Below are 24,772 nucleotides of genomic sequence, written 5' to 3'. Positions count from 1 at the left end.
TTTAAATTGTATAGTACACCATACACCCCTCTGGAAAAGAAAACTGTTGATAACACAGATGATGAAACATTGACGGAAGAGTGGGCCCTGGATCAGCCAGTCTCTCAGACCAGGACCACAGCCATAGTTGAAGTGAAAGGGACTGTTGATATTGTTCTGACTCCCTTGGTAGCCGAAGCTTTAGACAGGTATGAATTTTGTTGAAGAATATAATTTTTAAGTAATGTTTTATAAAATGATTAAGTATATGTGATATAATTATCATGTGTGATACGTATTCATGAATAAGAATATTGATGATGGCTGTTTTGGTTGCACAAAGATGAAAATAGGTTTAAAAAGGTCTGTTATCATTTGTTACTTTTTCAGGGTAAATATATTGCAATATTTTAATATTGCATTATATTTTCCATTTTTTGCTTTGGGCTGATGAGCATAAAATGATCCAATACCCAGGAACTAACTACTATTTTTTTTTATATTTTTACTACTATCTGGTTAATGAAGGGATAAAGGGGGAAATAATAGATTACTCTGTCCTGCAAGGAGCTTATAATCTACTGAGGGAAACAAAACTACCATGAATGGACTCTAGAATGGAACATAACAGAACAGTTTAGATAAACTAGGCCATAATATTAAGTGATATTTAGGTTTTTCCTGTACTGTTTTTCTTCCCTCAGGTACATTGAAGCAATGGTTCATTGTGCTAGCACCCGCCATCCAGCTGCAATTGTAGATGATCTCCATGCCAAAGTCCTCAGGGAGGCTGTCCAAAATAGCAAGACTACCTTCTCAGAAAATGTAAGGACTTTTTATTCAATGAGTTTAGCAAGTTGAGTACTCTTCATGTATACATGATATCTGAACTTGAAAAAAAAATGGAATATATTAAAATTTTATTAGCCATTTAAATTGGAATACATGGACACTTCTAAATACTCCTTATATGTTTGTTTTTGGCTCCTTAAGAGATAATGTATATAACTATACTGTGGATTAAATAGCGATAAAATATTTATTAAATTTGTAGCTTTATTTTTTTCTTTTATTTTGGGAGTAGCTTAATTAATGGTAAGCCTTTCCTAAAGAACTTTGGTCCTGAGTGAATGAGCATTCTTCAGGCTGGTACATTCAGTTTCTAAGACAGCAAAGCTGCATATAATATAATTTGGCTTTTCTCTGTGATTAGATCATTTGTAACTTCATATTTTTGAGATTATTTTATCATGATACCATGAGAGACTATGGACTCCAGGAATCAAGCTGAGGGTTTTAGGAAGGTAGAGGGTGGGGAGATGGGTGAGCCCAGTGATGAGTATTAAGGAGGGCACGGATTGATTGCATGGAGCACAGATTGTTATATGCAAACAATAAATCTTGGAACACTACATCAAAAACTAATGATGTACTGTGCAGTACTAATGATGTACTGTACTAACATAACATAATAAAAAGATTATTAAAAAATGGGTATAATTTTAGCTTGGAAAATAAAGTAGCAGGCAAAACAGATGCCCACTAAAACAGAAAAAAAAAATATTTTTGAGATTATTTTTGTTCACCTCAGGGACTCAAGTCATCATCTTCTATATGTGATAGTCTACTTATGCAGTAGTTCTAGCTATGGAGCCAGTTTCTTTTTTTTTTTTTTTTTTAAAGATTTTATTTTATTTATTTGACAGATAGAGATCACAAGTAGGGAGAGAGGCAGGCAGAGAGAGAGAGAGAGGAGGAAGCAGGCTCCCTGCCAAGCAGAGAGCCCAATGCGGGGCTCGATTCCAGGACCCTGGGATCATGACCTGAACAAAAGGCAGAGGCTTTAACCCACTGAGCCACCCAGGCGCCCCTGGAGCCAGTTTCTTAGCAGTCATATCCTGATGCTCTTCTGGTGATTCTCCATTTGACTTTCAAATTTATCTGGGTCATATTTGGGCAAGAGACCAGAGGTAAGGTAAAGTGAGGCTGATTATTTTTAATGATCCAACTGTTCAAAACATTGGCATTACCTAGGGTAGAGGAGTATACATCAAAGTAGTTTGAAAATATTCCCAGTCAACAAGGAGCCAATTATCAAATCCAGAATATACTATCAAATAAATACATTTTAGTGATTCTTAAATAATACTTATTGCCATTTTTTTTCTGTTTCTCTGTAGATTGGTTTCACTTTATTTTATACAACTTCTCTCAGCCCTGAAGCTGCCAGTATTTTTCCTAGCTATTCGAAGTTTGGACTTTAAGAGTATGGGTGCTAACTGGGAAGGCAGCTGGCAGATAGATGGGCATAAGGGAGCACAGTGAATAAGCAAGTTGCTATTGTGGATGTTATGGAAATTATGAAAGTTCTATGAAATAACAGTTCTGCTTTAATCTCTTTAGCTATCTTCCAAACAAGATGTTAGAGGAACAAAAACTGAACATGCTACCATAGGAACGACTAATCAAGGACAAGCACAGACAAATCTTGTAATGAAGCAAGATAATGTAACAATTAAAGGTCTTCAGGCTAATGTTAGCATACCAAAGGTAACCATTTAATATTTTAAAAAATTTTCCTGAAAGAGGAGAACATTTTGGTGGTTTTTAATCCTCTGAATTTACTAAACTGAATGGCGGTAGAATAGATTATAATATCAAAAATACATATCTTATTCCTTTGATGATCTAATATAAAAATTAATAATACAAATAGTTTTAATAAATGGAATATTGGTTGGTATTTACTAAAATATTCCATATCTATCCAGTAACAATTGAATTATGATTACTTAATGAGTCTGTTTATAAGCTTTATCTTCATTACTCTCAGACACATAGATATACCATTCCTAATAGTAGTTTTTCATTTTCCTGTATATCTTATGTTTAAGTGATAATATTTCACTTTGTATCTCTGAAATTTATGACATTTTGTGTGTTAGGTAAACTTATGTTTGTTACAAGCCTCAGTGGAAGAATCTCCAAGTACAGCTCCTAGTAAAAGTGTGACTCATGTTTCTCTAGTAGCATTGTGTTTTGACAGAATTGCTACACAAGTTCGTATGAACAGGTGAGAAAGATTTTATTGAGCCATAATTTTCTTGTTGGTTGTAAAAGCAAGCCATAACCATTTAGATACGTTTCTGAAAATTCTAATATTTAAACTAAAAATTGGTATTGGAATTTCAGGTATTACTATAGATAACAAAGTAGGTTTTTAAAAGTTTTTACTGTTTTTACTCATACTGTTTTTCAGTAAACACTGAAAAATTATTAATAATTACAACAGTGCAATTTTTAAAAATAACTGCTTATTAAATGTTTTTACTGAACTATATTATTTCAATGATAACCATCATACTTTTTTTTTTTTCATTAAGAGGTGTAGTTGAAGAGACTTCAAATAATACAGAACCTGGTAGAACATCAAATTTTGATAGGTATGTCCATGCCACTAAGATGCAGCCTCAGTCATCTGGATCTCTCAGATCAAATGCCGGAGCAGAAAAAGGCAAAGAAATTGCAGCCAAGTTAAATATTCATCGAGTTCATGGGCAACTTAGAGGTCTTGATACAACAGGTAGGATCTACAACAAATATTTTTTCTTTGACATGTAAAAATGTAAGAGGATAATGCAAAAGGAAACATGATTTTTTTCAAATATTGCTACAATTTGAGTATTTCTATAGAAAGGTATTTCTTCGTATATTGAGCACATGGTATTCAGCTGTTTATTTACTACATTCTATGAGAATGAAAGGTAAACTTTAGTAGGAAAGTAAGTGGTAATGGTCCCAATTAGGAACTGCTTGTATCTCTTGTTTTCTTCATGGTATCTGCTTGCCCATTAAAGAAGAAAGAATATGAATCTTTATTGTCTTTCTTACTTTTTAAAATTGTTCCGTTGGCACAACTTCATTAAAAAGAATTAATTGCAGGGGCGCCTGGGTGGCTCAGTGGGTTAAGCCGCTGCCTTCGGCTCAGGTCATGATCTCGGTCCTGGGATCGAGTCCCGCATCAGGCTCTCTGCTCAGCAGGGGCCTGCTTCCCTCTCTCTCTCTGCCTGCCTCTCTATCTACTTGTGATCTCTCTCAGTCAAATAAATAAATGGAAAAAATCTTTAAAAAAAAAAAAAGAATTAATTGCAGTATCAAAAGCAGATAGTCAAGTTTGTAAAATACAGTAACAATTAGAACGATAGATCTGGCTATGCCTCTTAAATAAACTCCCTGGTGCGATGAAAAAGAAAACCAGAGATGTCACATATCCTTTTAATATTTTTGATGTAATTCAGTGCATTTAGAAGCTTAAATGACTCAGACAGTCAGAGATTCAAACTAGAAAACATTGAGTTAGTCTTTTAGAGAGGATCGCTATGCTAAAATCTACATGTGGGACAGATGACTAATCCTGAATGTACAAATGATTACCTTAAGTTTGCTCATTGTATTCTGTAGGCTCTGAAGTTTCCATGATTCTTGTCTGTATTCTGGGTCTGTATGACTGTTGTGGCTTTCTCAGATCTTCTTTCAGTATCCTTGTGTTTGAGAGCAAAGTATTTGACTGAGGATTCCAAATAAAGAGACTTTTCTTGGCTTCCTGAGATCTATCGTCCTAAAGCTGGTGCAAAATACAGTGGCTGGAATATAAAAAGACTTTATTAGCTCTGTAATTTACACTGGTTACCAGTTTGCAATTGCACAAGAGTGCAAGAAGTAACTAAATAGAATTTTGAAAGGTACACTGAACATTGTATAAAAATGCAAGGAAAAATGTAGTTGTCTTTGCTTACATGTTTAGAACATATTTGTGAAAGGATTCTCAATAATCTAATGACATTTGTTACATATAGGGAGAGGAAGTTATGTCCCTGGGTGTGTGTCAGAGGCTTTTCATTGTATACCCTTTCACTCGTTTTATGTCTTTGATCAATGCAAGTGTATTACTTAATCAAGAAATTTAAATAAAATTTAACTTTAATCCTCACCTTATTTCATAATAAGAATAAGTTCATGGGATTAAAGGCAGATATAAAAAATAATGAGAAAAGCATAGAAAAACTTAACCGAATATTTACTCTCTGATCAGAAAGATTTTCTAACCATAAATGTGAAATACAGTATTTTCATATGATGGAGTATTATGTAGCTTAAAATAATATCTTTGAAGAATTTTTAATGCCATTAGGAAATTATCTTGGTTTACTGTTACTTGAAATATGAAAATCAAAGCTGGTTTGTTTGTAAAATAATCTCTAAAAAGCTAGAAGGAAATTTAATTTGATTATAAACAAGTTATCTCTGGGTGCTAAATTTACATTTTTTTCATCTTTCTTTTCTTTTTTTTTTTTGCTTTTCTGTATTTATTAGCAGTAATCAGAGAAAGAAATGAAAAAAAGTAAATAAAACACAAGCCTTTGCCAAACATTCAGGATGTTAGTTTCCATATCACATATTGTAAGTGGTGGAATTATGGCAATGTCTGTTATGAATTTTAATTACATAAAATGTGTTAGCATAAAGCAGTCCTTTAGTAAAAGCTATAATTTCCCTATTTTCTAATGTTTTTCTTGTAGCTGGGTAATTAATTAGAATGATTTTTTATTGTGTAAGATGATGAGAAAGTATTTAAAAATAATTTACCATGAAGCTGAATTATTCAGGAGCTTTTTTTACTTTAGATTTTTAGAGTACCCTATAATCTTTCAGAAATGAATTCATTCTGCCTCTGAGCAATTATTTCTTAAATATGGAATCTTTTTTCTTCCCTTTTATTTCAGTGTGATTCTGGCATTTTTTAAATTGTAGGACATTAGACATTATTTCAGAAGTTGATTAGTTCATTTATCTTTCTTTTTGACAGTATTAAGATATATTTTTAAGGCAGACACTGTCCCAAATTTTTTTTTTTTTTTAATCTGCTTGGGGTCTCAAGCAGATTCAAACTGAATGAGACTACAGTCAGTTCTGCCCAAGAAGGACACAAATTTTGGAATCAGACCATCCTGATTTATGTTGTCTATGGGGGGCTGTTTTTCCCTAGAAAGTAGTTTCCTAGCAGCTTGAGTAGCCTGGAGCTGGCTTTCCAAATTGTTGCTATTTATGCCTTTGACAAGGTCACCAACAGACCAATTTACAGTGCCCTGGTTGTTGTGGTTCTCCTACAGTGGAGAGGTAGCATCATCGGGAAACAAACTTACATTTCTTCTTTTCAGTATCTGGTCATCGTTCTTAGCTTTCCTCAGCTCCATATTCAACACCACCTCATTTCTGTACTGTCTTTCCCCTTGTTCTTGAATCTGTTAAGGCGGGCAGCTGGTGAATTAGCATTCTCATTGGTGGACATGGTTATGAGACAAAGAGAGAAAGCTACATGACCGGCTCAGGCTTCCACAGGAGGCAGTCTGGGATGCACGGGCTACAGTTCAGCTGCCCTCAAAATGTCCACCACGATCACCCCAAAGACGGTGTCTAAATGTTTTTTTAAAACAAATGCAAACCTCTCTGTCTTTAAATATGCTCATTTTGCTCTCTTTTGGTAATAGATATTGGTACCTGTGCCATCACTGCTATTCCTTTTGAGAAGTCCAAAGTTTTATTTACTCTTGAAGAGTTGGATGAGTTTACTTTTGTGGATGAAACTGATCAGCAAGCTGTTCCAGATGTAACTCGAATAGGTCCCAGCCAAGAAAAATGGGGTTGGATAATGTTTGAATGTGGACTTGAAAATTTAACCATAAAAGGTAAGCATTTTTTTTTTCCATTTCTGCTTAAGTGAGGGACAAATTGGCCCCACATTGCTAAAATGTTTTGAACAGTTGTGACTTTGAATAACCCGAATCCGCATATTTAAGCATAAAGTTGGGACCTGGGATTATTTACCAGGGTGGGTGCCCCATCCCAATTTTGTAAGTGGGACTTTCCCTTCAGTGTGTGATTCAAAACTAACAGAGCATGTAGACATACAAAACATTACTGCCTGAACAAAAATATCTGTGGTTCAGAAAAAAAATTTTGAATAAAATATAGAGCCACCTATCTTTTGACAGTTTGCATCTTTGGAAACTGGATTTTTTATTAGGAGAGCTTTGAAGGATGAAAATACTGTAAATCCTTTATTCAGTGACAGACTGACTTACAGTTATGTAACTTACAGTTACATGCAATTTTCTTCTGCATTATTGAGTAATATATAAAAAAAGGAAGGCTGAGTTTTATGTAAGGCTGAGTTATAAGTTATATGTAAACTTTTAGGTTTAGTCATATATATAATAGTAATCAAGAATGCCTACAGTTCTTTACCTGATAATCCAGTCTTATATGACCTTTATAGATAAGGGCAAAGTTTTGGTGAGAAAAAAAAGATCTTTATGAATTTTTAATTTTTAAAAAATTTTTTAAAAGATTTTACTTATTTGTTTATTAGAGAGAGAGAGCACAAGCACCGGGGAGAGGCAGAGGGAGTGGGGAAGCAGACTCCCTACTGAGTAGGGAGCCCAACTCGGGACTCAATCCTAGGACCCCAGGATTATGACCTGAGCTGAAGGCAGAAACTTAACCAACTGAACCACCAGGCACCCTTAAGAATTTTTATTTTTATTTTTTTATCTTTATGGGTACTGTAGAGTACAGCATTGAGATACCCACTGTTTTTTTTTTAATTTTGTTTTTGTTTTGTTTTTTAAAGATTTAATTTATTTATTTGACAGAGAGAGGCACAGCTAGAGAGGGAACAAAAGCAGAGGGGAGTGGTATAGGAAGAAGCAGGCTTCCCACTGAGCAGGGAGCCTTATGAGAAGCTAGATCCCAGGACCCTGGGATCATGACCTGAGCCGAAGGCAGACTCTTAACAATTGAGCCACTGAGGTGCCCCTACCCACTGTTTTTAATGAATACGTTCCTCTCTCTTACAGGAGGAAGACAGTCTGGTGCTGTTTTATATAATACTTTTGGAATTATGGGTAAAGCTAGTGTCACAGAAAGAGGTGGAGTGCTGACATCCAATAATTCTTCTGATTCTCCAACTGGCAGTGGCTATAATACTGATGTCTCTGATGACAATCTTCCTTGTGATCGAATAAGCCCTTCTTCAGACTTAAATGGAAATTCTGTTTCAGATGAACAAGTTGGTGAATTTTTAATAATGACAGTGCTTTGAAAAAACTAACAAGTCTATATCCTCATTTCAAAGTTAATTTCTGGAGTATATTTGCTTCTTTCAGTATTTGGAATTTTGCTAAAATTGTAGTCAATATATTTTGGTGATTATACTACTAGAACATAATTTCTGAAGCATAGGTACTGTACCATAGATATATTTTTATCTATCATAGTACCTTGTTTAATGCCTTGCTCATATTGGGCACGTAATAATATTTGTTGAATTAATAGGATTTCAGAAAAATAAGCATTGCTTTGATGTTGTTTCAAGGATTTTAGCAGAATTCATGTAAACACTTAGTTTTGGCACTGATAGTATTTCATGTAAGTTCTATATATTTTTTAGTATCCACCCCTTTTAGCTAGAGTCCTGAAGAATACCTTATATGTAACTCATTTATTATATTTAATATGGTAGAATGTCATGATGATTAATAATAGAAATAATACAAATATTCAAAATTCTAGAGAGTTGTACCACTAACTGATGGGTGCAGATATTTTCCTCTTTGAAGTTTCTTTGTCTATAATAGTATCGTAAGGATACTGAGCTAGACTTGTGAAGATTGAAGGAGATAATACATATGAAAGGCTTAGCTCAGTGTCTAGTACATAGTAAGAACTTGGTAAATGTTTTTAAACGCATATGTACATACACTTCTGATCATTTGGAAGTTAGACCAATTGAAGAGGAAAAAAAACACCTTTTGATTAAGAAATGTTATGGATATCCATCATTCATTGGCATAATCACCTCTGAAACCCAGGTTTCAGGTAGTTTATTTTTTGAAATATTTATTTTGATTTGATACATAGTTTGGGAGTCTTTTTTTTTCTTTAAAGATTTTTTAAAAAAATTTATTTGACAGACAGAGATCATAAGTAGGCAGAGAGGAAAGGAGAGAAAGAGGAGGAGGAAGGCTACCCACCGAGCAGAGAGCCCAATGCAGAGCTCCATCCCAGGACCCTTGGATCATGACCTGAGCCGAAAGCAGAGGCTTTAACCCACTGAGCCACCCAGACACCCCATAGTTTAGGAGTCTAATCACAGTTTTCTTGTGAGGTCTTTGGATGTATTTAAGTGGTGGTTAGGGATTAGCACTTTAATGAAGGAAATTAAAAAATACAATAGCTACTCACTGGACAAAAGAACTGGGAAGAACCCAGCTGTTGTTTCCTTCTCCTTCTATCCCCCTGAAGTACTTGACAGAAACTCGGGTGTCTTCCTTGATTTCTGTGGTCCTCCTCTCTTTGCTGAATATCCCTAAATTTTGTAACATTGCTTTCTTTGGATTCTCTGACTTTTCTTGATCCGTGTCCTTATTTAGTTCTTTGTCCTTCAGTGTGGGTATTCTTCCCATGTTGTTCTTGGCTACCTTTTTTTTTTTTTTTTTTTTTTTTGAATTCTGTATGTCCACTCCCTGATTTACTTCATTTTCTAGTCCTGCTCCATAATTTGATGACGCTCTTTCCCATTGGTTAGCTATCTTCATTTACACATGCCATAGGTATCAAAAATTCAGTGAACCTAAATCCAAGTTTATTATTGCTTTGCTTCACATACTATTATAATTAGTTACTTATTATCTATAAGCTGCCTTCCCTTTTTAAAATTTTCAGTTCCTGAAGACTTTCTTTTTATCTTTTATAAACCTTAGTGCCTAGCTCACAACCTTATCTGAAACCCACAGGACAGATATATTTGAGAATTCAGATGTTTTTTCCTTTAACAGAAAGGTAATATGGTATGTGTTTTATATGTTACATAAGCTCTTAGTGGAATCTGGGACAGCACTCCATCTTGAAATATATAAATACTTTTGCAGCACAACATTCATAAAAATTCCAAGTGGAATAAATAGCCTCTTATCAAATTCAGATCAGGTTTTGATGCCACATTTACACAAAAATATTTAGATTTCTCAGAATGTTGTGCGATTTAGAGCTGCTGATAAGGAATGTGGACTTATATTTAGCATCTGCTAACTTTAAAATAACTATTGCCTACAATTCACATTGTTTTGTAAACTATTGCCTATAGTTCACATTGTTTTAGGATTCGGAGCTATTTTGTGGATATTCTTCATTCTTTAATCATCCCATGAGGAAATGCCAGTCTTTTATCTTGACCAGTAATAACTAAAAGTGAATTAGAGAACTATGAAGAGACATAACAGGTGGTAGACTTTTTTGTTTATTTCTTTAATATTATGCTTACCTCCCTGCATTCTAAAGAGTGATTATACATTTTAAAAAATTGCTACTTCTTAACACTGATTCAGATTGCTGCATAGAAGATAAATAAGACTATTTTATTATAGAGTATTATTTATTTAGAACATGGACTATACTAGTATTTTTGTGGCATTTGTTTTTGGAAATTTGAAATATATTGTTAAAATGGAATGGAAAACAGATTGTAGTAGGAAGTAGAAGACATTGATTCTATTATTCATTCTCCTTAATAGTTGTATGAATTTTGACAAGTCACAAAACCTCTTTCTCTCACTTTTTTCATCTGGAAAAAAAAAACACTTAAATATCCCTAAACAGATGTAATTGAATGAAGTGATCAAGAGAAGCATTCAGTTCTAGGATCTGTGACTTATGGCTTACTACAGTGTGCAGTGGTTTTTCAGTCTTTGCTCTGTAGAGCTTCAAGGATCTATAGGTATTTCTCAGAATCAGGGTTAGGCTGAGCAAAGTTTATGTTACCTGTTTTATATAAGGTGTCACCAGTAGAACTTGATTCGATGGGAAGATTTTGTGCTTTAAACATTTACTTTGGCACTAGTGGTTTTAAGCAGCTATACATTAGAAGTTTTTGATTTTTGATTTTATGTAGGATGAAGGAGTTGAATCTGATGATTTGAAAAAAGATCTACCTCTGATGCCTCCACCTCCAGATTCATGTAGCATGAAGTTGACCATCAAGGAAATTTGGTTTAGTTTTGCAGCTCCCACCAATGTGAGATCTCCTACACATGCATTTTCTAGGTAAAAAGTTTTAAACATGTAGTACTATTCCTTGATTTTTTTTTCATTTTAAATAACCTACAATTCTGTTTCAGTTATTTTTAAGTTATTTTTCTGATCTATCTAGCATTAGGGTTGCCACCTTCCTACCATCTTTCTTATCTTATGCTTTCTGTAGACATTATTCTTATCTTGTTTGACCCTTTTGCTTTCGTAGGGCTTTAGTTTTACTATTATATGTCACACCACCATGAACTTCTTACTGTCACATCTAATAGGTTTTAATGTTTCCTTCTTTTCTATTATCTTTTCTTCACATTTTCTACTTATATGTTTATAATTTATCTGATAGCCAAAATGAAAAGTAATTTTGCCTAAGTAAAATGGCCACTAAGTATAGTAAGTATGGAAGATTGTTTGAAATACCAGTCTTGACAGATGTTTTTATAATTTTTTTTTTTTTAATTTTCAAAGGCAGCTGAATCTTCTAAGCACTGCAACTCCAGCTGTTGGTGCATGGCTTGTTCCCATTGATCAACTCAAATCATCCTTAAACAAATTAGAAACTGAGGGCACCTTGAGAATTTGTGCTGTTATGGGATGCATAATGACAGAAGCATTAGAGGTATGTCTATCAACAATACAAGGTATCCAATACAGTTTATTATAGAACATGATCTCTAATTATTCATCATTGTTGGAAAACAACAGACCTGCAAGTTCTTGATTACTGGATATCTTCTATTTGCAGTGTCTTTGATACATCATCACTCTGTATCTATTGTTTTTGCTTTGTTTCAGAATAAAAGTGTACATTTTCCCTTAAGAAGTAAATACAACAGACTTACAAAAGTTGCCCGTTTTCTCCAAGAAAATCCTTCATGTTTACTTTGCAATATACTACATCACTACCTGCACCAGGCAAATTACTCCATCATTGATGATGCTACAATGGTGAGTTACTGAAACCATATGTTAGCTTTAAAGAAGCCTCTATTCTTGGGGTGCCTGAGTGGCCCAGTCAGTTAGCATCCTATTCTTAGTTTTGGCTCAGGTCAAGATCTCAGGGTTGTGAGATCAAGCCCTGTGTTGGGCTCCATGTGGAGTCTACTTGGATTTTTTCATCCCCCCTCTCTGTTCCTCTCCCTGCTCATGCTCCCAGTCTGTCTCTCTATCATAAATAAATAAATCTTTAAAAGAAGAAGAAGAAGAATCCTCTGTCCTTTTGAGGAGCCATTCATTGGCCCACAGTTTGAGATGCAGCTGGGAAGTCCAAAGGAGAAATATGGTTAAAAATATGAGCTTACAGGGGCGCCTGAGTGGCTCAGTGGGTTAAAGCCTCTGCTTTTCCCTCAGGTCATGATCCCAGGGTCCTGGGATCGAGCCCCTCATCGGGCTCTCTGCTTGGCAGGGAGCCTGCTTCCTCCTCTCTCTCTCTCTGCCTGCCTCTCTCCCTACTTGTGATCTCTGTCAAATAAATAAATAAAATCTTTAAGAAAAAAAAGAAAATATGAGCTTACAGACAGCAATGGGCTGAGATGAATGATCTGGGAAGTGCCAGCATGAAGGTGTTGGAAGCTGTGGTTATGGATGAGCCTTCTAGAAATGATAGTATGTTGAGGGAGAAGCTGGTCAAGAATGGATATCTGAAGTACACCAAAATTAAAGTGGGGGAGGCATGAAAGGAAGGTGGAGAGAGCTACAAAGAACGCGGAGGAGGGAAAGGAAGAGGTAGGAGAATCAGGAAAAAATGTCTTTGAAGCCAGAGGTTTAAAGAATTTCAAGCAAGAATCACCAGCATGAAATTTCACAGAAATGTTTAATAAAAGAAGGGCTAGCTAATGGTTATGGGGAGAGTATTTAATAACACAAAATGAATACAATATATGTCTGCCTCTAGAAAAGCACTATAGAAGGTAACACCTCATCATTAGGGGTTTAGAACTTGAGATCTCTCATCTCGCCAACCTTTTGGTCAATAGAAAATGCACAAAAGGTTTAGCCAAATTAAGATCAATATGTAATAGCCAGTTAAACTTCTGATAACCTCCAATGAGAGAATCTCTAGTGAATGGTAGATTTGAAAAAGGTACTTAGACCTGAGACTACTATAGTGCTTTTTACTCCTACCCTGTGAAATGAAGACTGGAGGCCCACAGTGCAAGGCTAACTTGCCTGTCTAGTCATAGGCAGAGAGACCTTGAAACATACAGAATGGCAGGCATTTCCCATGGATGGATGCTCTGCCGAGATTAAGCTTTTCGTGTAAGAGGAAAATACACAGTATGGTTTTCCTTACTTGAGTCTAAGAATGAAAGGACAGGCAACGAGATCTCATGTTCCTCAGAAAGTAAATGAGGTGATTTCTGTTGTTTAAGAAATGGCTCTCTTCTATTAGAGCCATTTCTCTTAACACAGGGAATTATAAGAAGGGTTGGAGGGGATTTGGATATTTTACTCTTAGGCTAAGGTGCCAGTTGGAAAAATAACCAAATTTTCTTTCTTATAATCATTACCATGTGGGATAAAGTATATTCTAAATTATGTAATTGTTACTGATAATATATTTAACTTTCAAAACAGTTACATATCCATCTGTGTCCGGCATTTAACTATAATAATTTGTTTTTTCTAATGTTAAAATAATGGTGGTTACCTAATCTTTGAAGGGAGTAATTTCATTTCCTCTTTGTTTAATGAGTATCCTGGATAGCTCAAAATACATTTGATTTCCTCAATAGAACAATAAAGGTAAAGTGGATTGAGTACTTCTTAAGGAGAATTCCAATTTTGCACCCCATGTTTAGCCTCTTATTCACCTGGTACTGCATTGTTTATGACAGAAAGACGCACTGTTGTGTTTAGAAATTGAGTTCTCTTGTCAGCTTGAAATACTCTCTTTTGTGGACAAATTATAACACATAAATTCTAGTTTCTTCATCTCTAATGGGGGTTATGAGATTTAAATGAATAAATGTATGCAAAGCACTTAAGTGGTAACATTATTTCATCATTGTTGTTACAGAGTGATGGTCTTCCTGCTTTGGTAACTTTAAAGAAAGGTTTAGTTGCACTGGCAAGACAGTGGATGAAGTTTATTGTGGTGACACCAGCCTTTAAAGGAGTTAGCTTACACAGACCAGCTCAGCCACTGAAACCTCAATCAGCTGTGGACCACGAACATGAAGACGGACTTGGGCTAGACAATGGAGGTGGTCTTCAAAGTGACACCAGTGCTGATGGAGCAGAATTTGAATTTGATGCAGGTAATTTGTAAATATTTTAGTCAAATATTGTAACTTGGTAACATATGTATGTGATAATTTTGATCGTTTGTGTCCCAAATTTGAAAATGTTATGGCTTAAGTATATAAGTATGATTTGTATTAGTCCAAAGGAATGATAATAATGACTTTTGGTTTTTACATTTAATTTCATGAAATATGATAGATTTCTTTAATCTATCCTGTACAATAACAGACATCTTTGCATAGCTAGAATATTTGAGTGAAGCATGTTAACTTCCTTTTAAAATTCACATTTGAAAAAAAATGAAATTCATATTTATATTTGTTCATCATCTTTCCTACACCACTTAGAGAAGTCTTTGAATTTTACCTGGTGCCTGGTTGATTCTGCATTTATGTAGTGTTTAGAGTCATGCATTCAGCCTATAATTCTGCCAGCATCAAGACTATGCCAGAACACAGATGGTAGATGTGCATTTCAGAAATATATGTGCACACTTGAATGCTTTTTCAGAGGTAAATTTTTGTTATCACAGCATCTAATATTCAATAATATTGAATTATGATATTTTGAAAAAGTTGAAAGTACCATGAAAAAGGACAGTTGCCTTAAAACTAAAGGTCTCAGAACACTGATATATAATACTTTATCCAGATTTTTTTATTGTCTTTAAAAAAAAAAACAACTTTATACTTAAAGTGAATATGCTATGAGGAAGGGTGCTTGGGTAGCTCATTTGGTTAAGCATCCAACTCTTGATTTTGGCTCAGGTCCTGATTTCAGTGTCATAATACCAAACCTCATGTTGGCTCCCTTCTAATTAACTATCTGGACATTCCTGGGTTAATCTGAAATTTCTGTACTTTTAGCTTAGTTGGTTTTTTTCTCTCTAAACCCTTTGGTTGAGATGTGAAGGGACTGAATACAAGCTATTTGTTTCTTTCTTGAGACTGAGTGAGAAGATTGGGGTTGGGAGAGTGAAAGAAAGACAAAAAATAGGCCTGCCTGGGTGGCTCAGTGGGTTAAAGCTTCCGCCTTTGGCTCAGGTCATGATCTCAGGGTCCTGGGATCAAGCCCCGCATCAGGCTCTCTGCTCAGCAGGGAGTCTGCTTCCTCCTCTCTCTCTGCCTGCGTCTCTGCCTACTTGTTCTCTGTCTGTCAAATAAATAAATAAAATCTTAAAAAAAAAAAAAGACAAAAAATAATATAGCAGATTCCACAATTAATTTCAAGGAAATTTAGTTAATTTAATTTTTACACAATGGAATACTATGCAGCCATCAAAAGAAATGAAATCTTGCCATTTGCGACGACGTGGATGGAACTAGAGCGTATCATGCTTAGTGAAATAAGTCAATCGGAGAAAGACAACTATCATATGATCTCCCTTTTACTCAAGGAATATATAAAGTTGAGTGTAATTATACCACCAGGAACAGTGGTGTTAATATTTCAAGAAAATGATAATCTGTAGCCCACTTATTCTTTTTTACTGTTTCAGCCACAGTCAGTGAACACACAATGCTATTAGAAGGAATAGCCAACCGTCCTCCACCTGGTGGCTCTGGACCTGTAACTGGAGCTGAGATAATGAGGAAACTTTCTAAGACTCATACCCATAGTGACTCTGCATTAAAAATAAAGGTACAGGGGCACCTGGGTGGCTCAGTGGGTTAAAGCCTCTGCCTTCGGCACAGGTCATGATCCCAGAGTCCTGGGATCAAGCCCCACATCAGGCTCTCTGCTTGGTGGGGAGCCTTCTTCCCCCTCTCTCTCTCTGCCTGCCTCTCTATTTGATCTCTGTCTGATAAATAAATAAAATCTTTAAAAAAAAATAAATAAAGGTACATTATTGTTGTTTTTTGGTTAGAGTAGATTTCCAGGGAAGACCTAAATTTCTGATATCTCAAATTCAAATATTAGGTATTTAAATTTAAATATTCAAATAGTATTTTATATTGAATATTTTATATTCAAGAATTAATAATTTAATAATTGAGTAATAATAAATATTTTTATAGTTGAACATGATTAGCAACATAACAGTTTGAATTGAATTATTTTATGACTTTAATTATTATGCTGCTTTAAGAAACTTATCCAGTGCTTGGTAAGACATTTAAATAGCAAGGTGGTTAACTATCACCTTGGGAGCCAGACAGCCTTGGTTTCAATTCTGCCTCTGACACTTAGTTGTTCTGTGACTGAACAAATTTTTAACTATACTGCATGTCAGTTTCCCTATCTGTAAGATGGAGATTACAGTAACTTTTTCCAGAATATGGATGCCAAAAAATAACTGTTAATACATGAAAAATGCTTAAACAATACCTGGCACGTAATAAGTATGTAAGTTATTTGTTGTTGTCATGGGTTATTTATGTTTTGTTAGTTTCCTTTTCTGAGCAATGAAAATGACAGACAATATTTTAACTTTCTTTGAAAGTTTCAGTATAGACTTACATTAATGCTCAGAATCCATAAGGTAAATGACTAACAGTTTTGCTGTATTAAAATATAAAATTTCTACACAGAAAAAATAATGTATTATAAACAAAACAGAAAGACATATGACTATGGACTAATTTCCTCATATATAAAGATATTTTTTCTCATCACTAACACAAGTAGAAAATTAGTTAATGGGGAGTTCACAGAGAAATACACAAATATGAACATGTATCCTCTTAAAATTAAAGAAATGTAAGTTAAAATGTGAGATTTCCATTTCCACCGATCAGATTGAAAACACTAACACATTTGAATGGTGTATGTTGATGAAGATAAGGGAAAGCAGACACTCTTCTGCGGTACTGGTGGGAGTGTAAATTGTCACAAACTCTTCGAAGACCAATTTGGCAATCTGTATCAAAATTTAATATGTAAGATTCTTTCACCCAGTATGTTCATGCCCAGGAATTCATTCTAAAGAAAGGAATGCTCATAAATGCCCAAAGACACATGTGCAATAATGTTCTTTACAACACTGTTTATAATAAGAAAATAATGGAACCAATATAAATGACTATTTGAGGGCCAGTAAACTAGTGTCCCCTGACACAGAGATGCATACCATGAAGACCTCAGAAAGATGAAATTGATCTCTAAGTGGATAGGGAATGGTCACCGAAATGCCTAGATTAAAGTAAAAACAAAACGTAGGACAATATGTATCTGTGTCTTAAACAAAGATAAATATGTACATGTGCTTATATAGTTATAAATTATTTAAAGAGAATAGACAAGAAACAAGAGTACTTCTAGGGGAAGGAATCTAGTAGACTGGAGCTCAGGGGATACAATTTATTAGATTGTCTTTGTGCTTTTAAAGTTTTTATTCTGTTTAAGGTATTGCTCTTTTAATTAAAACGTTCAGTAATCGTTTAATATACATTTTTTAAAAGTTTGAATTATTAGGCTTATTCTATTTCTATAGTGTAGTTTGAAGCCAGGATACTTTTAAATTCTCAACTTCTTAATCAGTCTCAGATTTTTTTTCCCATTTGATGGTTTTTCCTAGCCCACAAACATTCCTTTGTTTATGAATTATAGAAGTCCTCCAAAAAATTGAATTACAACTCTTTGTTTCAGATCTCCTCTTTTCAGGATCTTTCTGTCTATATAGTCTTTTCTTGTATGATTTTAAACTGATCTGAAATTCTAACCTTAGATGTGTCAGAACAGATTGAGATGGGCAATTCTGCAATTTTTTATTTTTCCTCAGAGTATTGCTGGAAATGATTTTTGGCATATTAGAACTTTACAGAGAGGTGCGCCTGGGTGGCTCAGTGGGTTAAAGCCTCGCTTTCGGCTCAGGTCATGATCCCAGGGTCCTGGGATCGAGCCCCACTTCGGGATCTCTGTTAGCAGGGAGCCTGCTTCCCCCCCTCCCGCCTGCTTCTCTGCCTACTTGCCATCTCTTTCTGTCAAATAAATAAATGAAATATTTTAAAAAAGAAAGAAAGAAAAAGAACTCTACAAAGAATCTCTTACAGATTTTCATTATCAGGGTACCAACAAGGGTAGTATAGTATTAAGAATTTTGGGATCGATATCTTGCCACCAGACACACTCTTCAGATTTCAAAAGGAATTAATAATTCATTGTTAAAATAAGTGAATGATAATAAAGGCTGTCCTTTGTATTGTACTGTAAAGTTTTAAAACACTTTTATGTATATTTGAGATTCACCACAATCCTAGTAGGCACAATCTGTTTTGGTATTAATGTGAATAGTAACTAGCAGTAATAACAGTACTAGTTGTGGTTGTTATTAGCAGTCATTTTTATAAGCATAAGAAAGAGCCCTATGTTGTTCTGTTGTAGGGTATTCACCCATATCATTCTTTGAGCTATACCAGTGGGGACACTGCCACAGATTCTCCTGTGCATGTTGGCCGTGCTGGGATGCCAGTGAAGGAGAGTCCAAGGAAGGAGAGCCTGCTTAGCTACCTGACTGGAAGCTTCCCAAGCTTGCACAATCTCCTAGAAGGGACTCCTCAAAGAAGTAGTGCAGCTGTAAAAAGCAGCTCCCTAACGAGAGCAGGTACATCTTTGGTTTTGACAATTACAAGTTTACTTCTATGTGAGAATTAAAAAACAAAAAACAGAACTTAAGTTTATTTTGCTTTATACTTTGGTTGCATACCTAATCTGTATTTTATACCTCATCTTTGAAAAAGTATTCTGGGAAACTGTTCTCTTTGTAACTTCTGGTGTCTTCATACTCTTAGTTTGCATTTCTAAATTGTAGCATTAGATATTATTATCAACCTAGTCATGGTATGGTATGATGTTTAAACCATCCAACAGTGAATTTCTTCTTTTTATATTAAAATAAGTTATTTATTGGTGCCTCAATATCCAAATATGAACATCGTGCACTGAGTTTGAAAACATCTGCAAACAACAATTTAGTCTGACTTTTAAAAAATAATTACATAAATCACATTTTCTGCTTATTACATAAGTAATACTATACTCAATAAAATTTTATTTTCAGGAAATACAATGGCCACTGATATGTTATCTGAACATCCCTTGCTCTCTGAGCCATCATCTGTGAGTTTCTATAATTGGATGTCAAATGCTGTGGGTAATCGTGGAAGTGTGGTACAGGAATCTCCTGTTACAAAATCAGCACACAATAGTCTTCCATCAGGTATTGAGTTATAATGTTATTTTGCTTAACTGTCTAAGGGACATATGTTAATTTTAACAAAATTCTATTTTTCACAGAATGCTCTAAACATCTCAAATGTTTAATACTGTTTAGTTGAAATTTGCCCATTTATGAAATGCCTTTGATAATACTGAATTGAGAATTCAGTATGAATTGTAAGCAGTCACTTGGTGTTCTTGTGGAAAGACAGATATGTCAAATGTGAGATCGTATGTAATTTATTTATTTATTTATTTTTTCAGCATAACAGTAGTCATTGTTTTTGCACAACACCCAGTGCTCCATGCAATACATGCCCTCCCTATTATCCACCACCTGGTTCCCCCAACCTCCCACCCCCGCCCCTTCAAAACCCTCAGGTTGTTTTTCAGAGTCCATAGTCTCTTATGGTTCACCTCCCCTTCCAATTTCCCTCAACTTCCTTCTCCTCTCCATCTCCCAATGTCCTCCATGTCATTTGTTATGCTCCACAAATAAGTGAAACCATATGATACTTGACTCTCTCTGCTTGACTTATTTCACTCAGCATAATCACTTCCAGTCCCGTCCATGTTGCTACAAAAGTTGGGTATTCATCCTTTCTTTTTTTTTTTATAAACATATAATGGATTTTTATCCCCAGGGGTACAGGTCTGTGAATCACTAGGTTTACACACTTCACAGCACTCACGATAGCACATACCCTCCACAATGTCCATAAGCCCCTCCCCCTCTCCCAACCCCACCTCCCCCCAGCAATCCCCAGTTTGTTTTGTGAGATTAAGAGTCATTTATGGTTTGTCTCCCTCCCAATCCCATCTTGTTTCATTTATTCTTCTCCTATCCCCCTAACCCCCCATGTTGCATCTCCACGTCCTCATATCAGGGAGATCATATGATAGTTGTCTTTCTCCAATTGACTTATTTCACTAAGCGTGATACCCTCTAGTTCCATCCACGTTGTCACAAATGGCAAGATTTCATTTCTTTTGATGGCTGCATAGTATTTCATTGTGTATATATACCACATCTTCTTTATCCAGTCATCTGTTGATGGACATCTAGGTTCTTTCCATAGTTTGGCTATTGTAGACATTGCTGCTATAAACATTCGGGTGCACGTGCCCCTTTGGATCACTACGTTTGTATCTTTAGGGTAAATACCCAGTAGTGCAATTGCTGGGTCATAGGGTAGTTCTATTTTCAACATTTTGAGGAACCTCCATGCTGTTTTCCAGAGTGGTTGCACCAGCTTGCATTCCCACCAACAGTGTAGGAGGGTTCCCCTTTCTCTACATCCTCGCCAGCATCTGTCATTTCCTGACTTGTTAATTTTAGCCATTCTGACTGGTGTGAGGTGATATCTCATTGTGGTTTTGATTTGTATTTCCCTGATGCCCAGTGATGTGGAGCACTTTTTCATGTGTCTGTTGGCCATCTGGATGTCTTCTTTGCAGAAATGTCTGTTCATGTCCTCTAGATCGTATATAATTTAAAGAGTTTAAAATGTCCAGTTAATGTGGCTGACTTAATTTTCAAAATACCAAAAGGAGATTAATGAAAAAATATGAAGAATATGGCATAATGTGCCTATAATACAGAAAATATTTTAGTTTATTCAGATTCCACTGAGATACGATAACTAGCATTCTTTCACTCTTATAGTTACTTAAATAATTAAGCCTAAAGGTGTACTAAAAGGAATAAAGTAAGATTTTGCCTTTGAGGAGGCAATGAGGACAGTTTATTAATTTAAAATAATGCATATAAACAGTAAGAACACTGGCAGGGAATTCACCAAGAAATGTTAGTGGCTATCTGCAGAAACATAGGTGGTGCCACCCTTCATTTTCTGTTTTTTCTTTTGGAGGGTATTTTTCCAAATTTATTAGATGCATATATTCTTTTCTTTTTTTAGATACATATATTCTTTACAGAAAATTTTTTTAAAGAATATGTGTAGTAGACTTTGATCCTAGGTACTGAAGGCAGCTGAAATTGGCCCATGTGATAGCTATTTGCATCACTAGCAAATTCTATTCATATAGAAAATGTGATATTATGAAATGTGCTTATAAGTGACTACCACTCAGACCTTTGTTTTGCTGGTATGTGGGTCACTCTTGAATCTGGAACTGATCCTAACTATGACTGCATTCTAATTCTTATCATTGGCTCTTAGTTGAAGAAGGTAGAAGGACAGTGTTTCTGCCAGCTCTAGTCTCACTACTGCAGTTTAAATTTTGAGAAAACCAGAAAAGAACATTTCATCTTTATCACAGATCCTTTGCCTGGGGGAGTTAGAGGATAAAGGGAATACAGAGGAAAGAAATAGTGCCATTTTATTTTTGTTCTGCCTCAGGAAAGATAATTGGGAAGAAATTTATATGTAGGACTTTGTGACATCTGTGAATTTTGCCCTGCTGCTGTCTGTAACTCTGCTCCTCAGTGCAAAACTGATGAGATAGCAAATGCTTTTGAAAGATCTTCTGGCCAAAAAATTCTGTATTTTGAACTGACTGGCTCGAATACAGACTTCATGTATGAGGATGACTGATATTTTCTGAAATTTTAGTTTAAATTCATTTTTATTATTAAATCTTGTCTGTAAAATGACCAAAAAGTTCTGTTTCTTACCTTCATTCAGTTTAAATGGTCTGGTAATACTGCTATAATACGGACTTCATAAGTTTACTTTTCTGTGCCCTTTTATGTTGTTTTTATTTCCTCATAATTCAGATTTTACTCTTGAACATTTACTCTGTTAGGTGTTGCACCCAATCTTCCTACAATACCCTCAGCCTCAGATTTCAACACGGTCTTATCTAGTGACCAGAATACTTTGGATGGAACACATTCTCAGCATAGCACTAGTCAGGATGATGTGGCAGGTGTAGAAGAAGCCAACCAAGGGTTTCCTGCTGTGCAGCTTGCTGATGCACAGGTGAGCCAGTCTGTTTGTCTGCAAATATATTAACTCCTCATTAGATAATTCTTAGCAACTGGAGCCGTCCAGTCATATTCACCTTGGAATTCTAGTGAAAATCTTTTTTCTGAGCTTGTCTGTCTAAAGTCTTCATGCAAAAATGGAAGAGCCTTTTAAAAGTACATGGGTTAATTACAAATGCAAATTTAGCATCTGTAGATAGATATGCATTAAACAGAAGAGTGGTATATAATTAGTTCTCTCATATAGTAACATTTTTGTTATATGGAGATACAGATTGGCTCAATAACATAACTAGAAAGCTAAATTTAACCCTGTCCTTTGGAAGGCTGTGTTAAATGTTACGTTAAGACTTCACTGAGGGAGTGGTTAGGAAGCCCTGAAGATTTTACAGCAGAGGAAAACAAGTGACTTGAACTATACATGTAAAAATATTATATGGGTAGCAATGTGTTAAATGGATTGAAGTAGAGACACTATAGGTAAAAAGATAAGTTATTGAAATAGTTCACATAAGTGGTAAATGAAGCTTTTAACTTAGATGGTTGTGGCTTTGATAAGGTAAAAATGGCAAAATATGGAGGTCTTATTCAATTGATTAAATGTAAGAAAGGAGAGCAAAATCCTTTTAAATGTATATTTTAGTCTGAGTGATCACAAGGCAAGTGAGTGAGTGGGACCATGGGTATTAAGAGATGTTATTTTTTCAGAATGAGAGAGACTCCACCATAGTTGCATACTTAGGAGAAATTAGGAAAGTCCCGATCAGAAAAAAAGATAAAAAGAAGGGTAAACTGATAGAGCAGGATTTAGAGAGGGATGAAGAGTGTTGGAATTTAGAGTCACTCACAGAGACAGATGTTTTAGACAGAAAAAATTACTTTTTTCCTCTGAGAAACTAAGAAGGCAATAAGGACAGTTCACAGTTATAGAGATAAGTTTGCAGATTGATGATAGTTTCAATTTTCTCTTATAGTAGAAGGTAATTTTATGTTAAGAAATGTGTCAGGCACTTCTAAATTTTCTTCAGATTTATTTCTCCAATACATTGGAGTAGCTTTTAGGGACTTCATTTTTTTTACTAAAAGAGAGTGGGAAAATAAATAACCCTTTTATTGTTGTTTTGTCCTATAGATTACATCAATTATAGTTATTAGCATTCAGCACATATTTTTAGAGATAATTATATTGTTTTATATATAAGATTCTAAAATATACAGAAACAGGATTACTAAATAATTCAGTAAAATGCTTTGTAAGGTGATATAGATACATGTACAGGCTGGCGTGAATATGAATGAGAGCTTACCAAGACTCTCTAAAAGGACTGCCAGATGTGCTGAGAGCCTTGTTAAGAGTTTAGGTTAGTGTTAGGGTACCAGTGAATGCAATTATATAATTTCTTTCATTGTTGCTAGCAGCTCAGCTATAGGAGTATAAGAAGATTGATTCAAAGCAGATGTAAAAAGAGAAATAGGTGTTAGGAAGTTGCTAAAATGGCGTTGAAGCCAAGATTGTGGGGGGAAAAGAAGTCACATAACTTTGGAACTGAAGTGTTGGTTGAGTTATCTCCATGGTCGAAGAAGTCATTCAGGATGATAAATTGGGATTGAAAAGAAAAAGAAGAAATTAAGTAAAAAATCAAAGTTTCTGATAGGTATGGAGGATTAACAAGATGGGGGATAAATAAATGACAAACAGTAGAAAAGATGGAGGCTGGTTTGGACCTTGAAGAGGGAAAAGTTTTTCCCATTAGAATGAAAGGGATAAAACCCAAGAAAGAATATCCCAAGCAAGTACATATGGGAGAGGGAATTTCTCCCTATGGTTCCACTCTAGTGTATAATTGTTGGAGTTCTCTGTTATAGGCCATTTGACCTTCATAAGAGTAGCCTGTCTTCCCAAGTACAAACAAATGAGATGACCTAGAGATAATTGAACATGTAGACTTAGGTCTTAATACATAAATGGCACCTATCCATTTTAATAGTATCATTTAACTTTCAGAAAAATATCACTAAGGGAGATATACAGTGAAAGGATTGTAAGAGGCCCACGGGCAGTACTGGATAGCACTATATTTTGGATGTAGAAGGAAGAAAAGGAACTATGCAGCAAAGAATAAGTAGAGTGATTATAGTGATCAACTGCTGAACACATATAGTTGCTTCTCTTTGGGTTACCTCTTCATGACTACAAAATCAGTTAATAAGAGGTATAACCAGAGTGATCTATTTCCATAAGCTTGTATGGTACTTAAAATGTAAAGGACGGTTTTGGGTTTTTTTGGTCAGAAA

General features: G+C 35.1%; 1 protein-coding gene across 10 annotated transcripts in view; it reads left to right on the top strand.

Moving 5' to 3' along the window:
• KIAA1109 (KIAA1109 ortholog) overlaps window positions 1-24,772 on the top strand; it is a 217,396-nt gene that overhangs the window by 110,762 nt on the left and 81,862 nt on the right. For all 10 annotated transcript variants that reach the window (XM_045987369.1, XM_045987360.1, XM_045987353.1 and 7 more), the window contains 15 exons: window positions 15-188; window positions 684-804; window positions 2,383-2,529; window positions 2,925-3,052; window positions 3,363-3,562; window positions 6,528-6,725; window positions 7,896-8,107; window positions 10,988-11,139; window positions 11,593-11,743; window positions 11,920-12,072; window positions 14,144-14,384; window positions 15,869-16,011; window positions 18,694-18,913; window positions 19,370-19,528; window positions 22,297-22,472. In XM_045987369.1, the coding sequence (XP_045843325.1) occupies window positions 15-188; window positions 684-804; window positions 2,383-2,529; window positions 2,925-3,052; window positions 3,363-3,562; window positions 6,528-6,725; window positions 7,896-8,107; window positions 10,988-11,139; window positions 11,593-11,743; window positions 11,920-12,072; window positions 14,144-14,384; window positions 15,869-16,011; window positions 18,694-18,913; window positions 19,370-19,528; window positions 22,297-22,472 (2,575 nt within the window). The remainder of the gene's footprint in view (window positions 1-14; window positions 189-683; window positions 805-2,382; window positions 2,530-2,924; window positions 3,053-3,362; window positions 3,563-6,527; window positions 6,726-7,895; window positions 8,108-10,987; window positions 11,140-11,592; window positions 11,744-11,919; window positions 12,073-14,143; window positions 14,385-15,868; window positions 16,012-18,693; window positions 18,914-19,369; window positions 19,529-22,296; window positions 22,473-24,772) is intronic.

This window comes from Meles meles, chromosome 2 (genome assembly GCF_922984935.1).
Source record: "Meles meles chromosome 2, mMelMel3.1 paternal haplotype, whole genome shotgun sequence".
Taxonomy (NCBI): Eukaryota; Metazoa; Chordata; class Mammalia; order Carnivora; family Mustelidae; genus Meles; species Meles meles.
This window is presented reverse-complemented; position numbering and strand designations above follow the sequence as displayed.